Source organism: Sorex araneus, chromosome 3 (genome assembly GCF_027595985.1).
Source record: "Sorex araneus isolate mSorAra2 chromosome 3, mSorAra2.pri, whole genome shotgun sequence".
Classification (NCBI taxonomy): Eukaryota; Metazoa; Chordata; class Mammalia; order Eulipotyphla; family Soricidae; genus Sorex; species Sorex araneus.
The window spans coordinates 198,340,984-198,352,785 of record NC_073304.1 but is presented as its reverse complement, the minus strand read 5'-3'; the positions used below and the strand labels follow the sequence as shown (position 1 = coordinate 198,352,785).

At 51.2% G+C, this 11,802-nt stretch overlaps 1 protein-coding gene across 1 annotated transcript in view; it reads right to left on the bottom strand.

Moving 5' to 3' along the window:
- Nucleotides 1–325: 325 nt before the first annotated feature.
- Nucleotides 326–11,802, bottom strand: part of LOC101544415 (transmembrane protein 98) — a 53,590-nt gene continuing 42,113 nt past the window's right edge. The window contains exons 7-10 of the mRNA XM_055132541.1: nt 6,465–6,694; nt 5,554–5,712; nt 4,824–4,902; nt 326–431 (exon numbers count right to left, since the gene is read on the bottom strand). Of these exons, the coding sequence (XP_054988516.1) occupies nt 365–431; nt 4,824–4,902; nt 5,554–5,712; nt 6,465–6,694 (535 nt within the window). The 3' untranslated portion in view covers nt 326–364. The remainder of the gene's footprint in view (nt 432–4,823; nt 4,903–5,553; nt 5,713–6,464; nt 6,695–11,802) is intronic.

Here is an 11,802-nt window from a genome sequence, read left to right as displayed (position 1 = left end):
CTGTCTCATGGTGATTCAATAAAATAAAAAAAATGGTATTAAAAAAAGCACAGATCCATGTGAAAGGTCTAGAAAACTCTGCCATGTATGGGCAAGGAAGGCCTGACAGTTCCTTCCCTTCACATAGATCTCCAGGAATGGAGGCAAGCATTCCTGGGCAGGATTTTCATCCAGTCTGAGTGGGTAGAGGAGAAAGATATGAAGGTGTTCCGACTCCAGCACCCCAATGGGAAGCAGCAATGTCCAAGCACCCCACTGCTGACAAACTAGACTTTATTTGGTTGGCTTGTCTTCCCAAGCCCGGATAAGGCGCCACATTGCATCTCTCAGCTCGCTGTGTGGCCGGGCTCATGCAGAGCGGGTCCTAGACGTCACAGCCGTCCACCCAGTCGCTGAGGTCCTTGCCCTGGCAGTGATGGCGCCAGGTCTCCCTGAGGATGGAAGGTGGGGAAGGAGAGAGAACAGTCAGAGTCACTGTCAGTGCCTGCTCGGAGGACAGGAAGGAGCTTGGGCTGCAAACTGGAGGTTGGGGTGCAAAAGTCCCAGCAGCAGGAGAGTTGAGGAAACTAGGTTCAGTAGCCAACACACACACACACACACACACACACACACACACACACACACACACACACACACACACCCTCCCCCGCTAAAGAAATCAGAAGGGCAAAGAATGGCACCAGAGTCTCCTTATTCTACCCTTGGAGACACAGTCCTCTGCTTCAGTGCTCCCAGAGGGCAGGCGCAAAAGTCCTGGGGCCCCAAAGTCCAGCCCCGCCCCCACACCCCAGTTCCAGGCTCTTTCCCTTCGCCATGCAGCTTTTGTGGCAGTAATGCTGCCTCCTGTGGGCACAGTCCTTCATATCAGAATCATGCAAACTGTGAAGGGCTGTGCCCATGAGGTAATTTGCATAATTCCATCGCATCCAGTGCCCTGTCCTCACTCACCGCCCGACAGAGCCCTTGGGAGCAGGCACTGCCTTCACGATACTTCAAGTGAAAACAGACCGCAGTGAGCAGTGGCTGGTCCCAGGTCCACAGTCAAGGAGTGGCCACGTGCCCCCATGCCCAGCTGGGCCTTGGCCACCAATCTGGGTCTCTCCGTGGTAGGAAGCCCTAGTTTACAGGCCCTCTCGGTATCATGCCCTTGTATCAGCCGTGCACTTAGGAGTGGAGAAAGGTAAGCAAAGGCTTACCATCTTGAGGGCCCCATCCCTGAGTAACCGTGGATGATGAGAATCCTCCTGGGTATGGAGGTCAAAAGCCCCATGACCAAATGTGGGCCTCCTTAGATCTGCCAGCCAGGAGGAGTTGGCCTTGTCCATCCCTTCCTGCAGATATTTAGGGCGGAGACTTTGGTGTCACCCATCTCTGAGGTCCAGCACCTCAGAGTCCAGCCTGTCAGGGACAGCTCTTCATGCATCCAGGTGGCAGGGAGCCTTGGCACCCCTGTTGCCTTCTGGAAGCACTTCGACTGCCAGTCTGTCTCCTCTCAGCAGAGGGGGTGGGGGCTGCGGCCCAGGAGTTCACCCCCAGTGTGCAGACGAGTGCTGTCTTTGACTTCGCCACAAAGGACCTGTTTCTTAAACCTTGGGTGTTGCCCCTGAGCCTCCAACCCCTGATGCATGCCTGAGCCTGCGTTCACCCTTCCTGCCTTGAGGGCTGGGCCGTGTGTCCTGCCAAGCATACATGCAGCCTATTCCGGGATGGCTTTTTTTTTTGATCACCATGAGAAACAGTTTACAGAGCTTTCATGATTGAAATCATGATTTCATTGATTTCGTGATTTCATCCCTCTATCAGTGTACATTTCCCACCACCAATATCCCTCCTGCTCTCCCACCCTGCCCCCTGCCCCCCCCCCGCAGCCTGCCTCTATACTAGGCACTTTTCCTCTCTCTCCCTCTCTCTCTCTCTCCTTCTCCTCCTCCTCTCCCCTCCTCTCCCTGTCTCTCTGTTTCTTTCTCCCAGTCTCTGTCTCTCTGTCTCTGACTCTATCTCTGTCTCTGTCTCTCTGTGTCTCTCTGTCTCTGTCTCTGTCACTGTCCCTCTGTCTCTGTCTCTGTCTCTCTCTCCTCCCTCTCCTTCCCCCCCTCCTATCACCCCACTGGGCACTATGGTTTGTAATAAAGATACTGAGAGGCCATCATGTTAGTTCCTTTGCTCACTTTCAGCACACATCTCCCATCCAGAGCGATCCTTCCAACCATAATTGTCGTAATGGTCCCTTCTCTACTCCAACTACCCTCTCCCTCAGGGTATGGCTTATTTTATATTTATTTGTTTATTTTGGGGTTTTGGTGTCACACTTGCAAATGCTCAGGTGTTACTCCTGGCTCTGTACTCAGGAATTACTCCTGGAAGTGCTCAGAGGACCATATGGGATCCGGGGACCAAACCAGAGTCGGCCGCATGCAAGGCAAACAACGTCCTACCCACTGTACTATTGCTCCAGTCCCCCAGGTATGTCTTAGCAGACTCCTGCAAAGCCTTCCTCATGACTCCTCCCTTCCGCCAGTACTTTCCCTGCCTTTTGCTCCTGGGCTGATCATGAGTGCTTCCCAGGTACCTTGCTGTCCTTGTCACCAGCACATCTGTCCACAACTGGGTTCTCTGGCCACCTAGAATATTTGACCCTCCCCACATTCTGCCCTCCCTGCCCGCCGTGTTCTGGTCAAGGTCTGAGACACTGAGTAGTGAAAATCCCATGAGAAGAGCCTGGACGCCAGGAACTCTCATTCTTTTTTTTTTTTTTTTTTTTGCTTTTTGGGTCACACCCAGCGATGCTCAGGGGTTACTCCTGGCTTTGCACTCAGGAATTACTCCTGGCGGTGCTTGGGGGACCATATGGGATGCCGGGGATCGAACCCGGGTCGGCCGCGTGCAAGGCAACCGCCCTACCCGCTGTGCTATCGCTCCGGCCCCGCCAGGAACTCTCAAAGGGCTGGAGCACAGGCTCTGCATGCGGGGGAGACAGGTCCCATCCCCGACACCTCACGGTTCCCCGAGCACTGCCTGCAGTGGTCAGGAGCACCCACATTGGGCATGTCCTAAGAACATCAAAAACAACAAAAGAGTGCTGGAGCGATAGCACAGCAGGTAGGGCATTTGCCTAGCACACGACCGACCCGGGTTCTATTCCCAGCATCCCATATGGTCCCCTGAGCACCGCCAGGAGTAATTCCTAAGTGCAGAGCCAGGAGTAACCCCTGAGCATCACCGGGTGTGACCCAAGTAGAAAAAAAAAAACAACAAAAGAGGGCAGAAACTTCAGGGACCCAAACATGAACTGATGGCACACTAGTGTCCAGCCAACCAGACCCTGGTTCAATGCGAGGGTCTGAGAATGTGGTGCTTCTCACGGGGGCCACCAGGGTTACCCCAGCAGTTCTCATGGCCCTTGGGGTTGCACCCGGTGATGCTCAGGAGCCTTGAAGGGCCGGGGATGGGCTCAGGCCCCGGCACATGCAGATCTTGGCCCCTGACAGCTGAGTCATCTCCCAAGTGCCCTGTCTTGGGCGTTCTATGAAATTTAGTTTCGACAATGGTACCACTGTTAAAAGCACACACGAAACAGCCTGATCTACACCCTATTTAAAATTGTGGAATTCCTGGAGCATCTGCAAGACATCTCATAGTCTGTCCCACCGATGCACCACATTTGATGTAGCACACCACATTTGATGGGGTGTAATGTAAAAGGCAACCTGTTTCGATATGTGTGTATGTGTGTATTAGCTCAGAGGAGGCAGCCTGAAACAGCATGTTAGTAATCTGTTGTACAAGAGCTTAATGGCTCCAGGGTGAGATACAATTCTCTTCACACACTTTCCTCTAAAGAAACTTTTCTGGATCATTGTAGCAGATTACTCAAAACAAGCAATACAAAATAACTTATTTTGTATGTGCTTTGGGAGCAGGTTGGAGCGGTGGTGGGAAAATTTAAAATAAAATCATAGTGGGACTGTGTAATGGTGTCAGGATTGTGTTGGAATATTGAATGCAATAAGTTATTGTGAACAACTCAAAAATAAAATTTAATTCAAAAGAAAGAGAGAAAGAAAGAAAGAGAGAAAGAAAGAAAGAAAGAAAGAAAGAAAGAAAGAAAGAAAGAAAGAAAGAAAGAAAGAAAGAAAGAAAGAGAGAGAAAAGGAAGAAAGAGAGAGAGAAAGAAAGAACCTGATCTAGAGTTTAGCTTCTTAAACCATAGAAGGTCATATAACTCTTTTGAAAGGTTACTTTGAAATGGATTTCTGAATGATCTATTATCAGTAATTGGTGCATATGCCTGTATGCATATCTATAAAGCTGGGGACAAGCAAAAATTTCTCAGGGGACATATGGTCCTCAGGAGAAAGAGTTTAATCCGCTTTGCTCCACAGCTTTGCTTTTTCTCAGCCTTTCTCCAACCATGGCCCCTTCAACCTTGTTTCTTTCTTGGGGTCCCCACCCCCATTCTACCACTTGGGTCCCTGGTCTCATGGCATTGCCCCCCATTCACATGATTGTCACCTGTGGCCCCTTGTACTATCCTGGGGTCCCACAGGGGCCCATAGGACCCCGGGCAGAGGCAGCCTGCAGCTCAGGCAAGTGGGGGAAGAGCCAGACCAGGTCGGGCCTCAGCAGTGGGACCCCCTCCCCGAGGCACTGAGGGGAGCCGGCCTGCGCTCCTGGCCCCAGTCCCGCAGCTTCATGCTCCCAACACTGTGAAGCCGGCTGTGGTGCCTGGGACAAAGGGAGCGGGAGGCTTCCTTCCCAGCTACAGCACCACCCCACCCTTCGCCACCCCCCTGAGGGTGGGCACTGCTCCCTGAATGACTTACCAGGAGCCCAATCCCGAGGGTTGTTGAACTATCTTCATGGCACAGATAACAGAGTCCTTGAGATTAGGATTCAACAGTTCTGTAGTGGAAGGCAGAGAAACTTGGTGAGGGAGCAGAGGGCAGAGCTGGGGTGCGTGTGTACACACATGCACATGCATACATGTGTGCATAGGCATGCATACACACGTACATACATATATGTATACATATGCTCATATACAGGCGTGCATATGTTATGCATGTGTGCATGCATGCATACACACACGTATATGCATGCATGTACACAATGCACATATGCATACCATATGCACATGCACGTATGCATATGCATACTCACAGTGCTGAGGCATACACATGCACAATAAACACATATGTGCACCTGTACACATATGAACCTGTACTCACAAACACATGTGTATGCATATGCGTGTACGCGCACACACACACACACACACACACACACACACACACACACCCTCCTCCATGCCAAACCTGGTCTTCTCTCCCGACCCTGTTGAGCCCTGGCATCTCGCCATGACTCTCGCACTCCCCTATTAGAGGTAACCCCAACCCCATCCTCCATCCCCTGAGGTCTCACTTAGGACAGAACCCCAAATCAGACCCGTGGGGGACCCACTCTCATGACTTGCCCCCTCCCTCGACAGATCCCAGAAACCGTGGGGGACCTGCACTCAGAAGCAAAGGCAGGACAGAACAAGGAGCAGTCTACCCGTGCAGTATATCTGGCACAAGTTGGGGAGCTCGGAATTGAGAGTTTTGCACCACTTTCGGCTGTTGATCTGGAAGAGGCCATTGTTGGTGCTTCCGTCGGCCTCGTGGTCCACGGCAGCTGTATTGAAGCCACTTGTGTAATAAGCAAGGCAGACCCCTGCATAAGATGGAGACACAGCACATGGGTCGGAGAGAGTGCGGGCTCACTGCCGAGAGAGTGCTTGCACACAGGCCCTTGGCCCTCTGCACACCTCAGTGCCCGCAGCTTCACCAAGCGCCTCCCACCTGTCACCCAGAAGCCCCTGGAAGGGCCAGGTGGCTCATTCAAGGTCATGTACGAAGAGCAAGAGTCAAGACTGACTCCTATGGCCCCTCCCTTAATTTTCCCCACTCTGGCCTGGACAGCGCCCAGCAGAGCCCTGTAAATATTGGGGTGGGCAGGCAGAGCTCAGTGAAGTGAGGAAGGTAAGGCTGGCACCCTTGGAGGGGACAGGCCTGGAGAAAGAGGGAGTGACAAGTGGCAATACTCCCCCTGAAGCTTCTGGAAGCCACCACCATCAGCTCCAGGAGTTGGGAGCTGCTGGTTTTCTGGGGTGGCCCCAAACAGCTGCACCCAGACCAGGGTGTCAAACTGGGCCATTCCTCTGGCTCCCCACTTTGCCCCGTGGGGAACAGGAAAGGGGTCATCCTGCTTCACCAGCGTGGTACCCCCAACTCTATAAGTAACTGGGGGCAGGAAGGGGGCACAGCCTCTCTTGTCTTTGCCTTAAAGGGGAAACGGTGCTCAGGGGACTTCAGAGTGCCCCCAGGGTCTGACCTTGAGTGAAGAGGGAAGGGGGGGCTGGGAGGGTGCCTGAGCCCTCCCCCTTCCCCGGGGTGGGGTGGAGGGGAAGGGGCAGGGGTGCTCACAATCAGCCAGGCTATACCCCCGGTATCCCTCGAGGCCGAAATCCTGCAGCACTCTGGCCAGAGCACAGCGGCTGTAGACCTTGGCCTGACAGGAGGCGAGCAGAGAGGCCAGCAGCAGGATGCCCAGTGGGTATCTCGACCTCCGGGGAGCCCAGCTCCGGGCGTCCATGCGTGTGGGCGATGCCGAGCCCCAGCCACACTGAGAGGCCCGGCGGCTCAGTCCACGCTCCCTTGAGAGAAGCAGAGAAACGGGGCCTCAGTGTTCCGGGGGACACAGGAGGAGGAGCGGCACTGTGGCCGGGAGGATGGACGGACACCTCGGCCCCGGTGCTCCTGGGTGAACTTCCCTGAGAGACCCTTCTTCTCCCACCATCCCACGTTAGAAGCACCTGCCCCAGTTGGGGGGAAAAGGAACCATGCAGAGACCCCTGTTTGGTGCCATCGATTGTCGAGACCCCCAGAGGGCCCTGCCAGCAGGGAGCCCTAAGTGTAAGTGACTCCAAAGCCACCCAGTGGGCCGGGGCCAGCCCAAACCCCATACGGGACCCTCTCTCTTCTACACGCTCCTTCCTCCAGGCCTGAACAATCTCCCCCAAACCAGCCCCCAGACCCCTCAGTGTTAGCTGCTTTTTCCCCTCACACAAGGCTGAGCTGCCACTTCCGGCTGCATCTCCCCGCACAGGCTCCTCTGCTCCCCAGAAACTCCCTTCAGCCCGTTGGTTTGCCTCCACCCAGCTGATCACTGGCTCTCTAGACAGTCTCCACCCTTGCCCTTGACCTTCACAAGTCACCCAAGGTCACACATGGGTGTCCCTACTGACAGGAGGCCTCCAACCCCACTGGGCCTTCCAGCCACAGAGAAAGGCAAACTCTGCTTTAGCTTAAGATGGACGCTGGCACCTGACGTGGAGGAAGATTGGGGAGGCAGGCTCTAGAATGGCCTAGGGCCTTCTGGAACTCCTCCGTTCTGTGAGCTCACCTTCTAGAACCATTTCCACCCTCTGAGCTTTGACGGGCCCACCTGGGCATCTCCGTTTCAGCATCTGAGGACTTGGAAGGAGTGACTGAGCTCAACAGCTACACACACACACACACACACACACACACACACACACACACACACACACACACATATACTCACTCTTCTCCCCACATGACATGACTCACACGTAACCGCCACTCCCAGTAGCCCTTCTCTGCTGAATTCTTCTCACTGATAAAAAATTCTCCTTCAGGACTGGAGCTATAGCACAGCAGGTAGGGCATTTTCTTTGCACGTGGCCAACCAGGGTTCAATTCCCAGCATCCCATATGGTCCCCTGAGCACCACCAGGAGTAATTCCTGAGTGCATGAGCCAGGAGTAACCCCTGTGCATCACCCATCACCATTTCCGCCCAAGGTATGATCCAGAAAACAAAAAAGAAGAAGAAGAAGAAAAGAAAGAAAATTCTTCTTCGGTGCTGAGGTAAAGCCACCCCCAGGATCTCTCTCTGATGTTGACAGTTCCCTGAGGACAGACCTGGTACCAAGGTGATGTTGATGACTCTGTGTCGGAGGGACAGAAAAGTGAGAAAGGACACATGACACAGTCCACACTCCACAGGAACTCTTTCCTGGAGGCCCTCAGCACAATAGTGAGAGAGGGTCTTTGGCATCTGTGCAGTTAAGCACCGTTGACTCTAGGTATATTGTCCAACAGGTCTCTAGAACTAATTGAACTTAATTTGCTGAAACTTTATGCCCAGTGATTCGCACCTTTCCATCCCCAACTCCCCCCTTCCCCTGCCAGCACCAGTCCCTAGCAACCATTGTCGATTCAATGAACTTGACCATTTCCACTTCCTCAGATGAGGGAATCGTGGAGTTTATTTCACTCAGTACATGTTCCGAGTTTCATCTATGGTGGAGCATGTTGCAGGATTTCCTAGGTTTTGTTTTTGTTTTTAAGGCTGAATCACTGTATCACTGTCATCCCCATTGTTCATCTATTTGCTCCAGCGGGCACCAGTAACGTCTCCATTGCGAGACTTGTTACCATTTCTGGCATATTGAATACGCCACAGGTAGTTTTCCAGGCTCTGCTGTGCGGGCGAGATACTCTCGGTAACTTGCTGGGCTCTCTGAGAGGGATGAAGGAATTGAACCCAGGTCGGTCACGTGCAAGGCAAACGCCCTACCCACCATGCTATCGCTCCAGCCCTAAGGCTGAATAATAAACCATTATGTTTACATACCATATTCCTATTTTTCATTCATCTGTCAGTGGAGACTTTGATTGTTTCCACATATTTGGTATTGTGAGTCTTGTTGCAATGAATATAAGGGTACTAATATCTTTTTTGAGATCCTATTTAGAATTTAAATAAGTAAACAGAGACGGGATCACTGAATTATTGGGGGTTAGAATTTTAATGTCCTGAGCAACCTCCATCCTGTTCTTCAAAGCAGCTGTTTCATTCTGTGTCTGTACCAACAGTGGGTCTAATTCCTCTACAGTCTCGCCGATAGTTGCCATCTTTTGTTTTGTTTTGTTTATAACAGCCATTATAACAGTCGCAAGGTGATATCTCACTCTGGTTTTGATTGGCACTTCTCTGAGGATTTGTAACCATAAGTGATTAAGGTGGATGCGTGTGCAGATAGACATATTGGCCGTTTGCATTTCGTCAAGAATTTGGCATTAGAAGAAAGAGGTCTGGGCCCTGGAAAGAGTTAGGAAGCCGGAGTTTCATGACTAGACGCGAAACCTCCATATTCTCATCTACAAAATGAAGATGTTACCCTATGCCACCTGCCAGCCTCTGACTTCCCTTTTCTCAGGCGTCATTTTGCTCCTCTGTAAAATGGCAATGCCCCCTTGCTCTTTCGATGGGTACACTTCAGCTACTGTGTTTGGGCACTGCGTCTCGGCAGCGATGGCCACACCCCTCGTCCCATTATCAGTGCATCCGCCTCCCTCTCCGCAAGAACCCCAGCATTCCTCCCTTTCAACCAAGGCCCTTACAAATGCAGCTGATTCTCTTGGATGAATTTTGAAGCCTTAACTGCATGCGACTGTGTTTACTATTCTATCATTTCTTTTTATTGAGTAATCTCTCAGTTTATCTCTTTTGTTGTATGTTTTGTTATTTCCCACTTGGGTTTTACTTTTGAAAGGGAAATAAGAAACAACAGCTCAAAAGGAACAGTTAAGAGGGCAGCGGCGGGCCCAGCTGGGGGACCAGTGAGTGTCTGTTGAGCTCCACATGCATCTTTTCTCCTTCCGCAAAGCCAGTCCTGATTCCGGGCCACATGCTAGGAAGAATACCCCCACCCTGGCATACTCACACACCAGGCCCCTCCAAGTTTACATTCTCCAAAAACCTCTCTTACATCCTGGCAGCACTTTACAGAAAAAGCATCAATGCCTTGGTACCTCTGTGGGACAGTGACATTAACATTTCGGGGGGTTAAAGTCAGGCATGGTCTGGGCATGCAAATTTTTTAAAATACTTTTTTCTGGTAATGCTAAAGTGCTGCTAGAGCTGAGAAACATTGCGCATGTGCCTGTGTGCTGCTGGGAATTGAACCCAGGACCTCAGACAAGCAAAACAAGTGCTCTCACCACTGACCCACATATCTGGCCCCCTAACCAAACTATACACTTCCCTAAATGTTTGCCTCCATATGTTCTCTGCTGTTAAAAGGTGCCATTCTGTCTGTCAACTCTATCATTTCAGCCCCAAGATAGCTTTTCCCTCTAGCTAGCTTCTCATTTCCCAGAAAACATCCATGAAGTTGATCTTCCTCCACAGGACCTCTCAGGCTGGGTTCAGAGTTTTTTATTCTCAAACAGGATCCAGTGCTCATTTGCATGTCAGCATCTATTCCCCACCATATTGTATCTTCCTTCTCTACCTTTCCTACCAGACTAAAAGAGTCTCAAGTTTGTTGTTCCGGTGTTGATACCAAAACTTTTTTTTTATGCTGAGTCAAGAAATAAATGGTAATCATCTTGGTGGATACCTCTGAACCTTTCCCAGAGGAGTCTAAGGCTATCCCAATATGTAGGCTAGGGTCATGCAACAAGGAAGAGTGAGTTTGTCTCTGGCTACAAGTATGGAGAGCATCGTGCTCCCACAGAAAAAGTGCTTCTCCCAAGTGACCAAACTTGGTCCACTGAAAGCCGAATAAAGCTTCTCCATGGCTTGGATCCCTGTAGGTCCAGCACTGTGGAGGCAGCTACAGAGTAACCACACTATAATTCCATCTGCTGCTGTAGTGGCAGATATGATTATCACAAGGATGGAGGCGAGGTGCATCACTTCCTCCTACACATCTCCTGTCAGCCTACTCTTTTCATTTTGTGTCTCCAATAATGTTCTGTTGTCCATGTGAGGAGGAATCATTCATGTGATAGTTGACGAGGCCACGGAGCACCCAGACACTCACCCATTCTTCCAAGCACTAGTCTGTGAGGTGTTTCTGAGTGGGACTCACTTTTTTTTCATAGGGTCTCCTCAGGTGGTGCTCAGGGGCCAACAGGGCTATAACTAGTGGTACTCAGGAGTGAGAGGGATCCATGTGGTACCAGTGATAGGACTCAGGGTTTCAGCCCACGTTAGACATGTGTCCTGTCACCTGGGTTATCTTCCCAGCCCAAGATTAACATTTGACTCAATAGAGCAAAGCAGATAACTCTCCCTAATGTGGGTGGGTCCCGTCCAACCAGATGAAGAATAGGACACAAGGATGGACTCTCCCGAGGACAAGGAATCTTTCTTGCTCATGTTCAATCCAAGACTTTTTCTCTTTGCCCTGTTTTGCATTCAAACTGAAATTTCTGCTCTTCCTGCGTCTCAAACCATCCTTGCATCGTCCAGGGTTTACCATTGACTGTCTCGGGTCTGTACTTGCCCACCCACCTTGCCTGTATTGAACTTTCCTGCCTTCATCATTCCTTCTCATAGAGACTCTCTGCACTGTGTACCCACACATCCACACAATCCTGTATCTTAAGTATACTCACTTCACAAGGTCAGTAAGTTCTGAGAAAGTTAGCTTCTGGCTAGACGAACTGTAACAAAAACCAGCCTATCAAAGGTGTCACTGTCACTGTCATCCCATTGCTCATAGATTTGTTTGAGTGGGCACCAGTAATGTCTCTCATTGTGAGACTTATTGCTACTGTTTTTGGCCACAGCTCTGCTGTGTGTGCGCAATACTCTCAGTAGCTTGCGGGCTGGAGCGATAGCACAGTGGTAGGGCGCTTGCCTTTCACACAGCCAACCCGTGTTCGATTCCTCCACCCCTCTTGGAGAGCCCGGAAAGCTATCAAAGGTGAATGGATAAAAAGTT